This window comes from Balaenoptera physalus, assembly GCF_965194825.1.
Source record: "Balaenoptera physalus genome assembly, chromosome: 6".
Classification (NCBI taxonomy): Eukaryota; Metazoa; Chordata; class Mammalia; order Artiodactyla; family Balaenopteridae; genus Balaenoptera; species Balaenoptera physalus.
In genome coordinates, this window is record NC_138885.1 from 92,532,967 (window position 1) to 92,555,265 (window position 22,299).

The 22,299-nt window shown below is 38.9% G+C and overlaps 1 protein-coding gene across 1 annotated transcript in view; it reads left to right on the forward strand.

The window, feature by feature from the left end:
- The window catches only part of CDK15 (cyclin dependent kinase 15), a 116,151-nt gene that overhangs the window by 49,217 nt on the left and 44,635 nt on the right, over nt 1-22,299 (forward strand). Inside the window, exons 10-11 of the mRNA XM_082467205.1 lie at nt 10,074-10,197; nt 11,803-11,923. Of these exons, the coding sequence (XP_082323331.1) occupies nt 10,074-10,197; nt 11,803-11,923 (245 nt within the window). The remainder of the gene's footprint in view (nt 1-10,073; nt 10,198-11,802; nt 11,924-22,299) is intronic.

A 22,299-nucleotide genomic window follows, 5' to 3' on the forward strand; every position in this document is an offset into this window, starting at 1 on the left:
CTCTCATTCCAAGCACTGTGCTAAGTGCTTAGCAAAATAGAAAGACATAGAAAACATAATTCCTCAAGGGACATAGAGCCAAAAACAGGAGATAAGACATACACACCAATACTATTACAGGACATTTGTGAATAACACCAAGTAAGAAATAAGACCTAACGTTGTAGACATGCAAAGAAGTAAAAGATATCTTCTCATTTTAAGAGGTTTTAATAAGCCAGACCTTTAAAGTTGCAATGCATTTCAAGAGGCTGGAATAGGGGAAGACGTTAGAGGAAGAAGGAATGTTTTCAGCAAAGGTACAGAGCAGGGAAGTAGAGGGTGCGTTCAAGTAAGAGGAGCCCAGACCCACAAGCTGTTAGTGTTGAAGGGACCACAGTGTTTTTCACTCTTCAGGTTCTGACCCACTAGAGGGCTGTGAAATCAGTTGGTGATTAGCACCCAGCATTTAAAAAAATGAAATGGAATGGATGAGAAAAGAATAGAAAATATTACAGTATATTACATTTAGTAAGAATAAGTATTATTTTGTGCAACTTTTTTTCCATTTGAAGCTGTGCGTCTATCTATGTATAAGTGTGAAAATGGGAAATATATATATTTCTTACTGCGGGATGCAATAAAAAAAAAAAAAGCCCTTGCTGAATGGATACAAAAACAAGACCCATATATATGCTGTCTACAAGAGACCCACTTCAGACCTAGGGACACATACAGACTGAAAGTGAGGGGATGGAAAAAGATATTCCATGCAAATGGAAATCAAAAGAAAGCTGGAGTAGCTATACTCATATCAGATAAAATAGACTTTAAAATAAAGAATGTTACAAGAGACAAGGAAGGACACTAAATAATGATCAAGGGATCAATGCAAGAAGAAGATATAAAAATTATAAGTATATATGCACCCAACATAGGAGCACCTCAATACATAAGGCAACTGCTAACAGCTATAAAAGAGGAAATCGACAGTAACACAATAATAGTGGGGGACTTTAACACCTCACTTACACCAATGGACAGATCATCCAAAATGAAAATAAATAAGGAAACAGAAGCTTTAAATGACACAATAGACCAGATAGATTTGATGGATATTTATAGGACATTCCGTCCAAAAACAGCAGATTACATGTTCTTCTCAAGTGCGCACAGAACATTTTCCAGGATAGATCACATCTTGGGTCACAAATCAAGCCTCAGTAAATTTAAGAAAATTGAAATCATATCAAGCATCTTTTCTGACCACAACGCTATGAGATTAGAAATGAATTACAGGGAAAAAAACGTGAAAAGCACAAACACATGGAGGCTAAACAATACGTTACTAAATAACCAAGAGATCACTGAAGAAATCAAAGAGGAAATAAAAAATACCTAGAGACAAATGAAAATGAAAACACGACGATCCAAAACCTATGGGATGCAGCAAAAGCAGTTCTAAGAGGGAAGTTTATAGCTATACAAGCCTACCTAAAGAAACAAGAAAAATCTCAAGTAAACAATCTAACATTGCACCTAAAGGAACTAGAGAAAGAAGAACAAACGAAACGCAAAGTTAGCAGAAGGAAAGAAATCATAAAGATCAGAGCAGAAATAAATGAAATAGAAACAAAGAAAACAATAGCACAGATCAATAAAACTAAAATCTGGTTCTTTGAGAAGATAAACAAAATTGATAAGCCATTAGCCAGACTCATCAAGAAAAAGAGGGAGAGGACTCAAATCAATAAAATTAGAAATGCAAAAGGAGAAGTTACAACAGACACTGCAGAAATACAAAACATCCTAAGAGACTACTGTAAGCAACTCTGCCAATAAAACGGGCAACCTGGAAGAAATGGACAAATTCTTAGGAAGGTATAACCTTCCAAGACTGAACCAGGAAGAAACAGAAAATATGAACAGACCAATCACAAGTAGTGAAATGGAAACTGTGATTAAAAATCTTCCAACAAACAAAAATCCAGGACCAGATGGCTTCACAGGTGAATTCTATCAAACATTTAGAGAAGAGCTAACACCCATCCTTCTCAAACTCTTCCAAAAAATTGCAGAGGAAGGAACACTCCCAAACTCATTGTATGAGGCCACCATCACCCTGATACCAAAAGCAGACAAAGATACTACAAAAAAAGAAAATTACAGACCAATATCACTGATGAATATAGACGCAAAAATCCCCAACAAAATACTAGCAAACAGAATCCAACAACACATTAAACGGATCATACACGACGATCAAGTGGGATTTATCCCAGGGATGCAAGGATTCTTCAATATACGCAAATCAATCAATGTGATACACCATATTAACAAATTGAAGAATAAAAACCATATGATCATCTCAATAGATGCAGAAAAAGCTTTTGACAAAATTCAACACCCATTTATGATAAAAACTCTCCAGAAAGTGGGCATAGGAGGAACCTACCTCAGCATAATAAAGGCCATATATGACAAACCCACAGCAAACATCACTGTCAACATTGAAAAACTGAAAGCATTTCCTCTAAGATCAGGAACAAGACAAGGATGTCCACTCTCACCGCTATTATTCAACATAGTTTTGGAAGTCCTAGCCACAGCAATCAGAGAAGAAAAAGAAATAAAAGGAATACAAATTGGAAAAGAAGAAGTAAAACTGTCACTGTTTGCAGATGACATGATACTATACATAGAGGATCCTAAAAATGCCACCAGAAAACTACTAGAGCTGATCAATGAATTTGGTAAAGTTTCAGGATCCAAAATTAATGTACAGAAATCTCTTGCATTCCTATACACTAATGATGAAAAATCTGAAAGAGAAATTATGGAAACACTCCCATTTACCATTGCAACAAAAAGAATAAAATACCTAGGAATAAAACTACCTAGGGAGACAAAAGACCTGTATGCAGAAAACTATAAGACACTGATGAAAGAAATTAAAGATGATACCAACAGATGGAGAGATATACCATGTTCTTGGATTGGAAGAGTCAATATTGTGAAAATGACTATACTACCCAAAGCAACCTACAGATTCAATGCAATCCCTATCAAATTACCAATGGCATTTTTTATGGAACTAGAACAAATCATCTTAAAATCTGTATGGAGACACAAAAGACCCCGAATAGCCAAAGCAGTCTTGAGGGAAAAAAACGGAGCTGGAGGAATCAGACTCCCTGACTTCAGACTATACTACAAAGCTACAGTAATCAAGACAATATGGTACTGGCACAAAAACAGAAACATAGATCAATGGAACAAGATAGAAAGCCCAGAGACAAACCCACGCACCTATGGTCAACTAATCTATGACAAAGGAGGCAAAGATATACAATGGAGAAAAGACAGTCTCTTCAATAAGTGGTGCTGAGAAAACTAGACAGCTACATGTAAAAGAATGAGATTAGAACACTCCCTAACACCATACACAAAAATAAACTCAAAATGGATTCGAGACCTAAATGTAAGACCGGACACTGTAAAACTCTTAGAGGAAAACATAGGCAGAACACTCTATGACATAAATCACAGCAAGATCTTTTTTGATCCACCTCCTAGAGTAATGGAAATAAAAACAAAAGTAAACAAATGGGACCTAATGAAACTTCAAAGCTTTTGCACAGCAAAGGAAACCATAAACAAGATGAAAAGACAACCCTCAGGATGGGAGAGAATATTTGCAAATGAATCAACGGACAAAGGATTAATCTCCAAAATATATAAACAGCTCATGCAGCTCAATATTAAAGAAACAAACAACCCAATCCAAAACTGGGCAGAAGACCTAAATAGACATTTCTCCAAAGAAGACATACAGATGGCCAAGAAGCACATGAAAAGCTGCTCAACATCACTAATTATTAGAGAAATGCAAATCAAAACTACAATGAGGTATCACCTCACACCAGTTAGAATGGGCATCATCAGAAAATCTACAAACAACAAATGCTGGAGAGGCTGTGGAGAAAAGGGAACCCTCTTGCACTGTTGGTGGGAATGTAAATTGATACAGCCACTATGGAGAACAATATGGAGGTTCCTTAAAAAACTAAAAATAGAATTACCATATGATCCAGCAATCCCACTCCTGGGCATATACCCAGAGAAAACCGTAATTCGAAAAGACACATGCATCCCAATGTTCATTGCAGCACTATTTGCAATAGCCAGGTCATGGAAGCAACCTAAATGCCCATCGATAGACGAATGGATAAAGAAGATGGGGTACATATATACAATGGAATATTCCTCAGCCATAAAAAGGAACGAAATTGGGTCATTTGTAGAGACGTGGATGGATCTAGAGACTGTCATACAGAGTGAAGTAAGTCAGAAAGAGGAAAACAAATACCGTATATTAACACATGTATGTGGAACCTAGAAAAATGGTACAGATGAACCGGTTTGCATGGCAGAAGTTGAGACACAGATGTAGAGAACAAACATATGGACACCAAGGGGGGAAAACCGTGGTGGGGTGGGGATGGTGGTGTGCTGAATTGAGAGATTGGGATTGACATGTATACAATGATGTGTATAAAATTGATGACTGATTATAAAAAAAAAGAAAAGAAAAGAAGAAAAAAAAGCCTTAGAAACACTGGGTTGGTCTAACTTTCTTTTTCTGCAGAATTAGAATCCAAGGTTTGAAAGGACAAATGTTTTGCCTGAAGTTATAGAACCAGCTTTTGCCATTGCTAAAAAGGATTATTGGTTAAGATTCTTTTCTACCAGTGCCATACTGCATCTCTGGTCCTGTTGGCCTGAAATAGAGACTATCTTAGTGAAATGGAGTATATTGGTCCGGGGAAATAGATTGGGTAGGTGGCTGAGAGCCTTAGTTTCTAAGATGTGGACTTTATTCCTTAGACAGTAGAGTCATTAAAGGGGTTTGATTGAAAAAGAATGACACGATCAGAAGGAAATTTATGTAATTGTGGTCTGTGGGATGGATTAAAGAGAGGAGACTGGAGTCAGGGATTCCAGTTAGGAGTTTATTGATGTGGGCTAGCTTAGTGCTTCTCAAGCTTCAGTGAGCAGATGAATGACCTGGGGATCTGATGCAGTTAGTCTAGGGTGAAGCCTGAGCTTTGCATTTCTAGCATACTCCAAGGTGATACAGATGCTGCTGGCTGAGGACCAAACTCTGAGTAGCAAGTTTCTAGGTAAGAAGTGATAAACTATGATAGTGAAGGTACAAATAGAAAGGAATGTGAAAAACAAAAACAAGAGTTCAGCCAGGACATGGTGACTAACTGGGCTTGTGGAGGGAAAGGATGAGGTCAAACATAACTGATTTGGGGTGTGATTGACCTGGAGAATTATAGCTCTATTAACAGAAATAAAAGAAGTCGACTTAGAGAGAAGGCAGAAGAGTCCTATTTTAGACATGATGAGCTTCTCGTTGAGGTGGGATAGCCAAAGGAAATGAGCAGCAGGCAGCTGAAGAGGAGATTCGTTCTCAGGAGGAAGGTGTATGCTCGAGATGTAGATTTGAGGGTAATTGATACATGGAGTTTGTAGTTAAAGACGAGAGAGTGGATAATCAAAAGAGCAAACACAAAGAGGAAAGAATTGATGATAGAACTTTTGCTTTTAGGGGGTGAGAAGAGGAACAGGACAGCAAGGGGCAGAGGGAAGCAGCTTTTAGGAATATAAAAGATCCAGAAAAATGCATTTTTGTGGAAGTCAAGGCAAGAGACAGTTTCAAGGAGGGCATGGTTGAGAGTGTCACAAAGTTGAAAATCATATTTGATAGCAAGGACTTTGTGGGTTTGTGAGGATACACTAATAAATAGAGGAATTTATTAGGGGTATATGGAAGCACAAAGGAAGACGTTATCCAATCAAAGCAGATAGGACTAGGGATGAGTTCCCCACAGTAGAGGCAGCAGTGAAAATGCTGGGATGCCAGGGAGGGTATGGTATATTCCAAGAACTGAAGATAACTCAGGAGTTAAGGCTGGATTAGAATGAACAGAGTTGAGGTTGGTTAGAGCTGAGACTTGAAAGGTAAGTAGGAGCCAGAGCATGAAGGGCCCAGCTATGCCATGCTATTCCATATGAGGAGCCATTAAATCATTTTAATAGGAGGTGATAAATTCAGATTTCCTTTTTGTAAAGCTCACTCTGATGACACTGTGGTGAGTAGATTGGAAGGTGAGCAATACTTTTTTTTTTGAAATGTTATAGTCCCCTGACCTCACTCTTCCCTTGTTTTTTCTCTACTCCCACCCCATACTCTCATTTCCTCCAGTCATTCTCTAAATGCTTGTGTCCATTAGGGTTCCAACCTTGACAGTGAGGCTAATGAGGACAACAGTGGTGCAGATGTGAATTGATGGTGGAGGAAACTGGATATATGTGCAATTAATTACTTAGCCAGAATTAATGGGAGATGGAAGAGTCAGCAATGCTTTTTCTAACTTTTATACTTAAAAGTATAAATGATAGTGATGATAGTGCCATTCACTGAAACAGAGAAATGGGAAAATAGATTTTAGAGGGATATAGTGAGTTAAGTTTTGGCATACTGAGCTTGAGGTGATTATGGGATGTCCAGGTGAACTTCAGACTATATGGGTCTAACAGTTCAGGAAAGAGATCTGAGGTGGAGCTAAAGACTTTTAAATAATCAGAATACAGTTGTTAATTGAAGCAATGTTAGTGGATAAGATGGCTAAGGGAGCATGTAAGGTGATAATAGAAGGTCAAGGATGGAACCCTAAGGAATATCAATATATTAGACATCAGTAGAGAAAGTGGAACCTATAAAAAGAACAGTCAGAGAAGTAGGAGAAAAATTAAGAGATTGTGGTACCAAAGTGGGGAGAGAGCTTCAGGAAGGAAGATGGTCAACAAAGCCAGATGCTGCAAAGAGAAGAAGTGAAAGGTATCCATTGGATTTTCGTAGCAAAAGACATTGGTGACCACAGTAAAAACATTATGAATTAAGTGATCCTAGCAGAAGCCATTTTGTAGGGGGATGAATTTCACATTTCAGAGGAAAAACAATTCCATATGATGGCAAGGCCCAGTGTGTGACCATAGAGAGTGAGGGGCTAAAGTGGGTCGGAGAAGCAGATCGTCGGAGTGTGGAGGGTGGCTGGACATGTTCACATGGGCACTGATGTTCGGGAAGCAACATCTGGGATCCGGGTGCCCAAGTCTTGAGTGAATGATGGAGAATGGTGAGGAGTCATGTGGATGACAGTGAGAAGAGGGATACAGGAAGATGTGGCTCAATGGCATGAAAGTCCAAACAACAAGGGCTTTTACTTGAGGGTGGAGAAGCAATGGTTTTGAAGGAGTATTGGGAAGTCACCCAGTACCCCACCTCGCAGTGATCAAAGGTATGAGCAAGTTGTAGAAGAACTAGCATCCACTTGAGAATGCTGTAGGGAAGCAGTGAACTCAAGGTCTAATTTAAGCCAAAGGAGACAGAAGGAAATTCATCAGAGGGTGGGTTTTAGGAAGTTTTAAAACCAGGATTGAGGAGTGAAAAGTGAACAATGAAAAGGTTTGGGGGTGAGAGGGACGATGGATGCTGGGTTAAATGAGAGGAAGCAGAGAGCAGTATGGAGATGAGCTTTAGGGAGGAAAAAGGAATAGTCAGAGAGGCTTATATTTTTAGTGACCACAGAAGACAGGATGGGAATCATAGTGAGATTAGCCTGTGTCAGATTTCTAATAGAACAAATCCCAGGAATTCCCTCGTGAGTGGAAGGACTCGGGCTTCCCTGGAAGAGTTGGCTGACTGATCTGATTGTGTTTTTGTGGGACTCCTAGCCCAGATGGTACTAGCCCAGTGGAATTATTTTGTTCCCAAGAGCCTCATTGTGTTGGAAACAGGACTAACCCCTGGGCTATGGGAAACCCCTCTGGAAAGAGTCACGATCTGGATGGTGACTGAGAAAACACCATCAGATTGGGTCGTATTACTGGTGAAGTTTTGGCAGTGGGAAAGGAGGAATACAGGTTGTAAGGGATTAAAGAGTAAGTGGGTGGTGAGGTTTCTCAGCACACACTGCAGTTTTGACAAGTGTGGCTATGAAATCCCATACCTTAAGACTGCAGTGTTTTGCCATTTACAAATGCTTGTAGACATGCGGAGCCAGGGAGGAAAGGAGCTACAGAGCAAGAAGGTGAGTGGCGGGTGGGTGTGACTAATCAGTGAGAACAGTCTATGCTTGGGACATGAAAGGGATTTCAGGCTGGCCCACTATGAAGCTCTGTCTCTGACTCAGCTAGCCAACTCTCTCCTTCCCTGTCAGGTTTTAATTTTCTAACTTTTCTCTGGTTTCTCAGGATAGTGTCATGGTGTCAGGCAGGTCTGAATTTGAGACCTGGCCCTGACTCTTTCTAGACATGTTTCTAATGTTTCCTTGAGCCCTGTTTTTCTCATCTATAAATCGAGGACGAGCATATCTTCCTCACAGGGCTGTTTTGAGGATTACAAAAGGTCCTGGGTATTCAATACATGTTCTTTTCCCTCCCTTCCTTCTGTCTCTGTCCCTTGCTGGTCACCATCTCTCTGTCTTCTGTCTCTCACCTGTCTTCATCTCCCTCTTTCCTTACTACTATCACATTGAAAAACATATTTTTAAGCACCTACTATGGCATCTTATCTTTTACCTGGAATTTAAGTTTGTCCTTTATATTGTCTTTTCCATGAACATTTATGTTTATAACCGATCGGAGGGTTGAAATGTTGTTATGGGACTTTTGTGCTTTGGCAGCTGAGTGATGGGATGAATGGTAAAATGAATAATACAGTGTGTGTGTTTGAAGCACCAGGAAGAGAAAGAATTAGGATGAGAAAGACTCATTGAACCAGCGAACATTTGAAGTAGGAGCCTCAAGAAAATGTTAATATTCTTAAACGGCTTGGGGACCCTGATGTGGGAACTGCATGGAGCCCATGCGGCCACAGCTGTGCAGTGGGAGGTAAACTCCCCAGGATCCTGCTTTGGTCAGACCATGGCACTCATCAACTTGATTCCAATGTGTCCAAGTCATTGTCAGGTCATTGCAGGTTCGAGCATCTCTGAAGTTCCTAGTTTCCAAGATGTGATGGAAAAAGTGGATTTATCCGCATGGCTCTGCATCTACTATTTTGCTCGTGTCCCAGGAATGCTGGGGCTGGCCTTTTCTTTTCAAAACTGCCAGCACATGTTCTCAGTTGGCATAGGTCTTTGTAAACACTAATGTTGGTGTTTGAATTCTCAGTTGCCAGTGGCACTGGAAAATAGCAAAAGACACTTGGAATACTAGCATTCTTTTTTTTTTTTTTCCTTAAGCTTGTGTTTTGGTGGGAACCTAATAATGTCTTTGGTTTCTGTGCCTTGTAACCACAAGCAACATTTTAAAATTTAGGCCTAGAATGTATTTTTCCTTTTGTTTCCCCCGCCCCCTTTTTTTCTTCTCTATACTATTTATTCCTTATTCTCTTTTGATTTTTTTTTTTTTTTGGTCTAATTTATTTTGGTATCTTTTCCCTCTGAATCTATACTGTATATTTCCCTTGTTTTCACTTTGAACTTAATACTTTTAAAATTCGTTTAAAAAGATAATGGTTCCTTTATTTCCTAATACCATCTAAGGATATATTTCCCAGTCTGGTCTCCCTGTGTTCTGTTTTTAAAAGGGTTTTATATCAGAGAGCCTGGAAAACTTAAGCAGTTGTAAATGTTAGAATATCATTTCCAGGTCAACTTTGATCTTATATGCCAAGTTCATCAGTGGGAAAAAAAATTAAATCTTTCACATCTAAATCAATAACTAGTGTTCCAAAGGAAACTTCAAAGTTTCACTTTAGATTTTTAAAGAAGGGTAATTCCTTCAGTATCAAAGAAATGAGATGTCAGGAAAAGCCAGAATCCCTTTGTTTAGGACATGGTCTACTTACTTGACTTTCCTTGTCCTTTTTTTCCTGTTCGAATGCAAAATCTTCATTTTTTTTTCGTCTCTCAAGAGACCCTTTTACTATATTCTTTCAGATGACTGTTCTTGATTTAGAGGAGAAATCAACACATAGTGGCTCAAATCTGCTTAGATAAGGTGTTCATTCCTTCCAGCTTTTCATGTTTCAACTTTTGCGGGGCCTGGCGTACATCCACCACCAACACGTTCTCCACAGGGACCTGAAACCTCAGAACTTACTCATCAGTCACTTGGGAGAGCTCAAACTGGCTGATTTTGGTAAGTCGCCCCCCCCGAGTCTCTTCCTGGGCTATGAACAATGATGCTTCTGTGTGCACATGTTTAAAGCATCAACTAGGGCTGGCTTTTGAAAAGTGGGAACCGGGGAACATGATGCTTTGTCAGGATTTCAAACAACCATATAGGAAGACTGAGGCAAGAAATAGGGCGAGACTGGTAACTTCTTAGGGTTCCATCAAGCCTCAGTCTAATCAGATCCTAAAACTTGGTTACCCCTACTACCTCACTGCCATTTTTGATGTAAAGACTTTTGTCGAGTGAACGTACTTGGTAGGTTGCCCTAAATCTAGGTAGATGTACAAATTCCATCAGACTAGATCAAAGTTATCCCAGGGTGACAGGATAAAGAGGTTAAGCCCAGATTGTAGGATGGACTCCTGCTGGAATGGAGGCTCCAGGACACCTGTTTCTGCTCACCTATGTATCTATACAGGTGGGACTGTATGGGTACCTGAGGCTTTTATTCTCATCAAAGTGATTCGGATTTCCTCTGAGTATCACTGTGTCTTTCCACTTTAGCACGTATCACAGTTTATAATTATACATATATACTTCTGCGATGATTTCGTCTCCTCCACTAAACTCTAAGCCTTATGAGGGCAGCCTGGATCCGTTTTTGCTTATCATTATATCCCTAGTGCCTGGCACCATAGCAGGTGCTCAATAAATTTTTGTTGAAAAACTGGTTCCGTATAAGCTGAGGAACCACTCTTCTCCGTTTGGCAGATGTCAAATGATGCTACTATAGCGGCAGTGTAAGCCTTTAACAGACATTCATTTGTCAAATTCCCCACAACAGTGAACTCATCTATTCAGGGTTTTTTTCTAGCTATAGATCATGTGATCCAGTGAGATAAATAGCTAACTGATGAAAGTACTCTCATTTTGTAGAGGAGCACTTGAGAATGATCCAGCTAAGGTCCTGCCAAATAACTAATGTGGATCAACAGCCCTCACCCTGTATCTGCTAAACTGGGGATTCCTGGACTGCGGAAATGGAGGGTGGCCCTTTTAGTCGTGAATCGATTTTCCATTGCTGTTACAGAGAACCCAAATTACAGAGGTGTATACATGCTCAAAGCTTCACGTTCTCTCATGTAACGGTCTGACCTAAGCAGTCAGAGCTCTGTGGTGGCCCCATGGTGTATTGGTCCACTCTTCTTCTGTCATGAGGCCCCACCAACCCTAGGCATTGCCCCACGGCCTATTTCAAGATGGCAGCCACTTCCGCCTCACTACAGCCTGGAGGAAGGAGAAAAGAGACCAACACTTAACCCCTCCATGAAGTTCACACATCACTTCTATTCATATCAAATAGGCAAAAATTTAGTTGCCTTGCTACACTTAGCTGCCAGGAAGCCCACATCTAGCTGCAAAGTAGGCCAAATTTTGAGAAATTCACTTGATGAAGAGGTACGCAAGAATCAAGATAGTTGAGTAGCTCTATTAAAAGCACCAAAGTTTGTGTATTATTTTTTAAATGTAGTTTACTCTGCCAATTATACTCTCCTTGGCAGACTGTATCACTGTGGCTCTCCAGAAAGTCTCAGGACAGTGAGTTCTGTGCTTTCCCCCTTCGGTCAGGTCTTGCTCGGGCCAAGTCCATTCCCAGCCAGACATACTCTTCAGAAGTTGTGACTCTCTGGTACCGCCCTCCTGATGCCTTGCTGGGAGCCACTGAATATTCCTCTGAACTGGACATATGGTAAGAGCTAGTGCCAAGAAAATGTGAGTCATCCTACCCGTGAAGGTTGTTTTATTACCTGTATTACATTTTAGATAATCATTCTAATAATGACAATCACATTTGTATACAGAAATATAAAGTACTTTCAAATACATATCTCATTTGATTTTTACAATGCCCCTCCTTCTAGCTCTTCTCTTCAATCCTTTGTCTTCTCCCTTGTCCTCAGGGAAACATACATACACTCCCAAACCACAGATACACACACACAACTGTCTGCACATGCCCAAACACCATTCAGAACCTGGTGAAAAAAACATAAATACCAGGACTCTGTAGACCTGATTTTCATGCCAATATTTCTAATCAGTTACTCTGGATTACGTTATCTTCAAAAAAGCCATGTATCCTCTTTGTGTCTATGCTTCTTTGTTTTTAAAATAAGGGTAATAAACTCTCCGCATGAGGGGTTAAGGGGGACTGTAGTGCAAATGTAAGAACCAGATAGATACTATCAAGTAGAGCCACACTGTTGGAGAGGCTGTTGGATTAACTGGGTGCAGTGGTGAGAATGGGCTCTCAGCCACTCATCGTCCTAGAGCAGTGGTGTTATGTAATCTAGCTCTGATCCCTGGAAATATCCCAGTCATTTGTGTGGTAAATTTGCAGTCACGGCCACCTCCTCAAAGGTAACAAAATGTATGGGCTTCCTTCAACTCCTTAGATGGTCTTATATAAACAGAAGGCCCTGTTTAAAAAAGAAAAACACTAAAAGGCTAAACTAAGCTTTTGAATTTCCCAAAGAATTGAGAAAAGTTGAAGAGAATTTCCCCCAGTGTATCTGGAGTCACTGATTTCCTGATACCCAGTCGCACTTCTGGAAATATCACCTGCTAGTCAAAACCCCCCTGAAACTGTCAGCTCTCACTGCTCTGCACTGTCACTTCAAAGGCCTTCAGCAGGCTCTGGCTTTCTCAGCTCTTAATGATCACTTCCTAGTTGTGCTTCGCAGACAGTGAAGCTTCTTCTCATCACTTTTAAACTTTGTTTTATTATGGAACATTTAAAACATTCAAAATATATAAATATGTACATCAGTGATTCTTAACCAGGATCAATTTTGCTTCCCAGGGACCCTTGCAGTGTTTGGAGACATTTATTGTCACAGCTGGGTGGTGGTGGGGTGCTCCTGGCATCTAGTGGGTAGAGGCCAAGGATGCTACTAAATATCTTACAATGCACAGGACAGCCCCCTACGACAAAGATGTATCCAGCCCAGAATGTCAATTGTGTCAAGATTGAGAAAACTGATGTAGATTAAAAGCATAGTAAAGTGAACTCCATGAGCCCACTACCCGATGTAACAACCAGAAACATCATCAGTACTGTCACATCCACTCGTGTCCCCTTCCCATCAGCCTGCCCCTCCACCAGAGGAGCTTCTACACTGAATTTTTTTTTCTTGTCATCATTCCCTTACCCTTTTTAAAAATAATATTTCTACATTTTTATGTATTTTTAAAATATTATTTATTTTACTTACTTTTGAGTTTTTATGAAAATGATATTCCATTGTTTTTAGTCTTCTGTGACTTGTTTTTTTTTAACTCAGTGTGTTTCTAAGATTCATCCATGTTGATCTATGTGGCTACACTTTATTTTCTGTTGATGAACATTTCAGTTATTTAGTTTGCCTTTTGTTTTATTTCTTTTTGCTATTTTGAATATACTTGGTACTTATATTTAAGGATATGCCTAGAGTACTTACTTAAGAGTAGATTTGCTGTGTCACAGGGTATATGAATGTTCAACTTCATGAAATAGTGTCAAATTGTTCTCCAAGTGGTTGTAACAATTTATGCACCAGCAGTGTATCATAGTCCCTTATCCACATCCACACTGACTTCATAAAATCAGATTTCTTAATTTTTGCTAAGTTAGTGGGTAGAATGGTAGCATGTTGTGATCAAATTTGCATTTCCCTAATTACTAATGAGGTTGGATGTCTTTTCATGGATTATTTGACATTTGTGGTTTTTCTCCTATGAAATACCTCTGTGTGTCTTTTGTTTTCTTTTGGTCTCTATGTCTCTGTCTCTCCTTTTCTCTCCCTTCCTCCCTTTCTTTCTTTATTGATTTATAGGAGTTCTTATACTCTGGATACTAATCTTTTATCAGTTATGAGTGCTACAAGCAGGCTCCCCAGTTCGTGGCTTACGTTTTCATATCTTTATGTTGTCTTTTTAAACAAAAGTTCTTAATTTTAATACTGCTGACTTTATCAGTCTTTTCCTTTATGGTTAGCCCTTTTATTTCTTGTTTAAAAAAATCCTTCCCTCCTTGAGGTCAAAATGATATCCAATACATTCTTTTAAAAGTTGTAAAATTTTTCCTTTCACTTTAAATCCTTAATACATTGGAAATTGACTTTTTCTATGCTAACCCAGTGGTCTCACCCTAATTTCTTCAGCAATCTGCATGCCAAATCTCTCATGTATCAGGTTTCTATAAATGCATAGGTCTGTTTTGAACTCTCTACTCTGTTCTACTGGGGTCAGTTTATCTGTCCCTGTACCAACATCCTACTGTATTAATTTCTATAGCATTATAATAATACTTGATATCTGCTAGGACAAGTCGCACCACTTACTTCATCTTCTTCCTCAGCAGTATCTTGCCTATTTTTCCTCTTTGATTCTCCATATAAATTTTACACTCAGTCTTTCAAGTTTCATGAAAAACCCTAGTGGAATTTTCATTGGAATTGCATTGAAATTATAGAACACTTTGAGGATAATTAACACCTTTGTAATATCTTCTTCCAATTTTTAAACACGGTATAATTCTCCATCTGTTTAGCTCATTTTTAATGCCGTTTAGTAAAGTTTTATAATTTCCTCTCTAAGCTCTTACATATCTAGAGCAAAGGTCCTTCCTTGTAAGTCTGTTTCTGTTGTTTATTGTTTCTTTTGGTTCTTGCATATGGTATCTTTTTTCCATGCGTGTTTTGTTGTTTTTGACAATGATATGCTAATTATCCTTGGAATTTTGTTTGTGGGATTTTTTTTTTTTTTTTGAGGGCTCGGATGAAGTGTGGTCTCTCAGAGAGGATTTGCATTTGATTCTGCTAGGTACATTTTTTAAAAAGAAATATATTATTGTATTTTACATAAGTGTTGGTCTGCTACTCAGATATTGCTTTCTTAATACCATTCCCTACTGAAAAGAACTAGGCCTTTTTGGAGAAGTAGCCAATACTGAGGCTGGGTCAGGGAAAGTATAAGATGAGCTGGGAACATCTTGTTAAGCCAGAACATTTTTTAACAAAGTGATCAAAAAATGATGGGAATATGTAAAAAGATGTGGGAAGCAGCTTGAAGAGACTCCCACTGGCCAAAGCTGGTACCTTCTGAGCATCCTAATAGTGAGAGTAATGTAGTGTATTATACCACTGAATAACATAAGAATACATAAGTCCAGGGCTTCCCTGGTGGCGCAGTGGTTGAGAGTCTGCCTGCTGATGCAGGGGACACGGGTTCGAGCCCTGGTCCGGGAAGATCCCACATGCCGTGGAGCAGCTAAGCCCGTGCGCCACAACTACTGAGCCTGTGCGTCTGGAGCCGTGCTCCGCAACGAGAGGCCGTGACAGTGAGAGGCCCGCACACCGTGATGAAGAGTGGCCGCCGCTCGCCACAACTGGAGAAAGCCCTCGCACAGAAACGAAGACCCAACACAGCCAAAAATAAATAAATAAATAAATAAATAAATTTATAAAAAAAAAAAAAGAATACATAAGTCCATACTGAAGGTAGATAGATAGATGGATGGATGGATGGATGGATGGATCAATAGATAGATAGGAAGGGAAGCTCCTTTATACAGTAGAATGCCAACTAATAACTGGAAAAAAAATGATGGAATTAGAAAATCACTATTTTGCAATATAGTAGTAATTGGTTCAAACAAGAAGCATCTCAGGAAGCTTAATAAACGTACTTTTTGTCAAATATACCTCAATAAAGCTGGAAAATAATAGACTGATTTAAAAAAAAAGCATCATAGCTAAACTAGAGGGGAAGGTTTTATGAGGAATAAAATATTTATTTACATAGTTTCAAAGTACCTCTCTACAAATTACTTATTAATTACAAAAGAAAAATATAGTAACTATAGTAGAGAGGCTTGGCAGACATCACCTTAATCAAGTGATTAGAGTTAGTATTGTTGATAACGGCACTGACTGACATCGTGTGCCCCCTAATAGGACACACTGGAGAGACAGTATCATATACGTGGTTTTCCTGCAGAAAAAGAGCATAAACCGAGTCACATCATGAGGCAGCATCAGATCAACTCAGTCTGAGGAACATTCTACGACGTAACTAGACTGTACGCTTTAAAAGCGTTGTAGGGAAAGAAGAAGTTTCCTTGTCCTCTGAGGTTCAATGGATGGGTCTGTGAAATAAACTGACAAAAGACAGATTAACAGGAGAAAAGCACACACATTTTATTTTATGTTAAGAGTTTTATGTGACACAGGGGAAGTGACTTCATGGAAAGAAGAGAAAATCCCCAGAGAAACAGCTAGCCTTGGAGGCTTTTATACCATTCTTACAAAGGACGATACACTTGTAGAGAAGTAACAAGACAAAGGAAAGGGGTTTCTTTTATTATTATTATTATTCTATTTATTTGGCTGCGTCAGGTCTTAGTTGCAGCACACGGGATCTTCATTGCGGCGTGAGGGCTCTTCGTTGCGGTGCACGGTCTTCTCTCTAGTTGCAGCGCACGGGCTCCAGAGCGCATGGGCTCAGTAGTGGTGTGCGGGCTCTCTAGTTGTGGCGCGTGGGCTCTAGAGTGTGTGGGCTCAGTAGTTGCAGTGTGCGGGCTTAGTTGCCCCCTGGCATGTGGGATCTTCATTTCCTGACCAGGGCTCGAACCCATGTCCTCTGCTTTGGAAGGCAGATTCTTAACCACTGGACCACCAGGGAAGTCCCGGAAAGGGGTTTCTGGACTCTTTAGGGGTGATAATTGTGGAAGGTGAATATGTATATGGGGCACCCTGGTGGTAGATAAGGGTTACTTAGCAAGGTTTGTTTACATAGATTCTTCTTGGTGCCATCTCTACATATGGTGATAAGGTTGTTCTCCCCTCCTGGGATGGGAATGGGGGACATCTTCATAAGGGTATTTTATGCCCTCCTTTCAGGCAGCTAGGGAGAGGCAAAGAGCTCATCCGGTGTTTGCTTTTTCTCAGTTTCCTTCAGCTCATAACAATTCTTATGGCAGGGTGGCATATTTTAGGGTGACATTTTCCGTTCCCCTACAGAGTCAAGGTTTTAAAAGCCAAAGAAAAGCCGAGGAAATGTTCCAGATTAAAAGAGACTAAAAAGAGATATGCCAACTAAGCACAATGCATGGTCCTAGATAGGATGCTGGGGGAGATGGAGCTAAAGAACACTACTGGGACAATCAGTGGGATTTAAATATGGACTGTAGATTAGATAGTACTATTGGGATTGATGTTAAATTTCCTGATTTTGATAATTGCACTGTTGTTATGTAAGAGAATGCTTTTGTACTTAGAAAATACATGTGGAAGTATTTAAGGGTGAAGAGTCATTGTATCTGCAATTTACTCTCCACTGCTTCAGAAAAAATAGATGATAAAAAAAATAGATGATAGATAGATAGATAAAATGATAAAACCAAAGAGGCAAAATGTTGGCAATTGGTGAATCTGTTTGAAGGATATAAAAGAGTTCTTTCTACTGTTCTTGCAACTTTAAATTTTAAATTATTTCAAAATTAAAGGTTAGCAAAAAATTGAGAAAAACCTGGTGTTTCACCAAAGATAGTGAAGTAGCACTGGCTTTGTTAGAAGCACTGGCCCAGTACGTGATCAGTGTTTTCAATTATTTCCTGTGTGTTCGAGAAGGGTGTGTATTCCTGAATTGTTGGGTACAGGTTTTTACATATGTTCAAAACTTCAAGGTTGTTAATTGTGTTATTCACATTGTCTTTATATAATTTTTGTCTGCTTAAGCTATCAGGGAAAGATGTATTGAAGTTGTTTGATATATTGTTGATTTGTCAACAATGAACAATTCTATTCATTTTTGCTTTATATACTTTGAAGCTATTTTCATTAAGTGCAAATAAATTTAAAACTGTTCATCATTCCTTCATGCACTTTGTCTTACTTTTGGAATAATTTTCCTTTCTTTTGCTATAAATCTTTTAGAACTTTCTTTAGTGTCGGCCTGTTGGTGGCAAACTCTGCTTTTGTTTCTTAAGGTAAACTCTCATTGTTGAAAGGTAGTCATGCTAAGGTTTTAATTGTAGATTGACAGTTATTTTCTCTCAGAACTTTGGAGATACCATTTCCCCAGCTTTGTCTTCCATTGCTGCTCTTGTGAAGATTGCTCTCAGCCTAATTGTAGAGAAGTTTACTTTTGGCCTTATTGTCTTTCCCTTTTTTCAGGTGCTCTCCCATTTTCTCTGGATGTTTTAAAGAATTTTTTCTTTGCCTTTGTTACTATGCAGTTTTCACTATAAGGTGTCTAGCGTGGATTTTTTTTTTTACTTACCCTGCTTGTTGCATATTGTGCTTCTTCCAATTATGAATTCATGTTTTTCACCAGCCATTTTCTTTTTGAGTGTTGCCTCTATTCCATTCTCTCTTTCTGGAGCTCCAATGAAAGATTATTAGACTATGTCTTTCTGTCATCCATGGTTCTTATCCTCTCTTTCATATTTTCAGTCTCCTTGACTTTCTGTGCTACATTTGGATAATTTCTTCAGCTCATGTACCAATTCTTTAAATCTCTTTTAAACTATGTATCCCTTACTTTTTACTACATATACAAAAACATATGTTATTCCATTGATGAATAATGATGACACTTACAGAATAAAAATACAGTTGTAAGTTAAAGTTATTGTCATTACACTTTTTGATTTCATTATTGTTGTTTGTCCAGTAAAACTCAAAAAGTAATGTAGAGATAGAATAATAGGCATTTTCCACTGTTTACTATATTTGTTCACTCTCTATGTAACTGTTAGATATTGGGTGTTTACCCTGGGATTCCTCTTCCCCGTTTTTTTTTTCTTTTCAGAGTGATAAGAGGGAAATGGGTAGGGAAAAGATTACAACAGAAGAAAAGGGAAAAAAATCCTATTTTGCCAGGCATGCAACCCTGTAGGGTACAAGCTGAATGCCTTTGTAGGAGGCAGGTGACACTGGGTGAGCATTAGAGCCTTTGTCTCAATGAAACTAATTATAACATGTAGTGCAAGAGCCTCTCATTCACAGTAAACCCTGGGGAACAGCAGAGTCCGTGGGAAGCCCAGAGCAAACAGTTAGATTATGGAAAATATACAAGTAAGACATATCGGCTATTCCCAACACTTACAACCAGCATCCTCTAATCTCCCAACATCTTTTCTTCTCTTTCTGCTACTTTTTCAGACCTTAAAAGATTGCATTAGCAACTTCAGTGAAGAGAAAAACTCAGTGTTTTAGGATGACTACACTGTTTTTGGTTTTGTTTTTACTTTTTTGTATTGTGTTAAAATATATATAACATAAAAATTACCATTTCAACTATTTTCAAATGTACATTTCAGTGGCATCGAGTACAGCCATCACCACTATCCATCTCCAGAACTTTTCATCATCCCAAAATGAATCCTATACCCATTAAACAATCACTCCCTGTTACTCCCTCCCCACAGTCCCTAGCAACCACTATTCTACTTCCTGTCTCTATGAATTTGACCACGCTAGAACCTCACATAAGTGGAATCATACAATATTTATCCTTCCATGTCTGGCTTATTTCACTTAGCATAATGTTTTCAAGGTTCATCCATGTTGCAGTAAACTGGGTTGTTTTTTTTTTAACATCTTTATTGGAGTATAATTGCTTTACAATGGTGTGTTAGTTTCTGCTTTATAACAAAGTGAAGCAGCCATACATATACATATATCCCCAAAATCTCCTCCCTCTTGCGTCTCCTTCCCACCCTCCCTATCCCACCCCTCTAGGTGGTCACAAAGCACAGAGCTGATCTCCCTGTGCTATGCGGCTGCTTCCCACTAGCTACCTATTTTACATTTGGTAGTATATATAAGTCCATGCCACTCTCTCACTTCATCCCAGTTTACCCTTCCCCCTCCCCATGTCCTCAAGTCCATTCTCTACGTCTGCGTCTTTATTCCTGTCCTGCCCCTAGGTTCTTCAGAACCATGTAAACTGGGTTTTAAAGAAGGATTTATTTTGGTAGACAAGTCCTCTATCCAAAACTAACTGCAGGCAGCTGCTGGATTTAGGACTATGGAAAGTTGTCACTGCCTGAGAGATTCTTTATGGTCAGATTTCTTGCTGCAAACTTCCAAATATAAAGAGTGGCCCAGGGAAAGCAAATGGAAATATCGTGTCACTGCCATATGTCATGCTGTTCTGAATTAATGTCAATAGTGAAAAATGAAATACTGATTCACTTCTCCCAACAATGTTCTTATGTACTCCTTGCACCTCCCAAAACCTAAAACTCCTGAGATGGTTTATTTCTCCAGAGATTGCCTAAGGAATTTGAGGAATCTTTTTCTTTCTTATGGAAGAATTTGTTCATGCTCAGAATAGAGAAAAGACTAGGAAGAGAGCCAGAAAAAGCAGAAAATATGTAAGCTGTCTCGTCTAACTTGACTGAAGAACCACAGTTGGAGCAATAAAAGGACCCATTGCATCTCTCCCTTCTGGAAGGATTCACTCTTTGATATCACCAGGTCTTTTTTTCTCCTGCATGTGAAGTTCCACTTCATCTACATGAGCTGCCCCAAGGGTATCTCCACAGAGCAGAAATCCTCTGAGAAGCCTAAAGATATGTAGGGTAAGAGGAGCCACAGGAATGAAGATTTAAGAACAAAACAGAGGAATAAAAGGAAATAGGAGCTGGTTCCCTATCTAGACCTGAATGTTCAGATTATTTAAAATGTTTGCTTTAAGGCTAGTCTGGGGTGGGCAAAATAGATGATGGCCACACAACTTGTTTAAGAAGCAAATAAAAAATATGAAAGCCATACTACTTGTTTACAAAGCAAATGAAAAAAAACAGTTCTGAAGAATAAATGAAAAAAATAGGAAGATGAATCATATAGTTTTTAAAGAACAGTGCTTACCTGAAAAATATCTTTCCTTTTCAAACTTAAGGTGTACAGCCTTATTTTCTTACCAGTGCACTGATATTTATGATACGGGTATTCTAGGTCCTGAAATACAATTGATTTAGGAATTTTGTTTGTCTTGTAAGTGTTCTAAGTGCATTGCACATGTGCACACACACACACTATATATATATATATATATATATATATATATAAAACCTTAGACTCCAGATTGTTAGGTGAGAAAGGTTTTAACCTGCCCTTAAGTGAAGCTTAAAAAGAAAGACTCAAGAGAATGCCTATATGGCACCAACCATACAAATGCACATACAAATGGGAATTTCAACCAAATATTAGCATTTTATTTCTTTGTGCAAATATCTTGTGTTAGACTGCAGTACTTGCATAATGGCCTTAAAGTCCAGCTTTCTCCAATATGTTTACACAATTGTGTACACTGTCCTAGTGGTGCAGAAGATAAAGGGCACTAAGAAACTGTGTAACGAAAAGGGCTTCCTTCTTGGCTCCCCACAGCCACCAGTATGAAAGGACATGAAAAGGCAACAAGCTTTTTCTAAGCCATGAAAGCCTTTTGAGGTGAGGGAAAAAAGTGGACTACAGGTTTAAACCTAGCAATGACTATGGTTTGAACCTTGTTTAAAATGCCCACAGGCCTTCTGGTGATTTGTGAGCCCCTGGGTTTCTGGAAGGTGGTAGGGTACTGGATGGAGGGTTGGTTCAAGTCTTCAAAAGCTGTTACATTTCCATTTCTATTTTGTGTCAGTTAATAAACAATTACATGTGTTCTATACATACAGATACATAAATATGTGTGTGTGTGTGTGTGTGTGTGTGTGTGTGTGTTTTACTTCAAAATGAAATGATTTGAGACCTTTCAAGTATGCAAAGACAAGGCATGAGGGGAGGTGGATGGAGACCATTTGATGGTATTCACCACCTCAGTTTTTCAGCTGGCTTATCTCACTGTTGACCATTACTAGCAACCAGGATGTTTTTTAACCATTTGGCAGTTTCCTATTACTTTTATTATTCTCCACGTATTGTTTAATTTTTACCTTTTATATCTGTTGCTTTAAAGGCAAGAAGCAAAAAGACCATGGATATTTAAAAACAAGCTAGTAAGCAATCTTAAAATGATAACAATTCTAAAAATTCACCTCAAGATACTGTGCACCAGATTCTTAAGCTATATTTGCCTGAT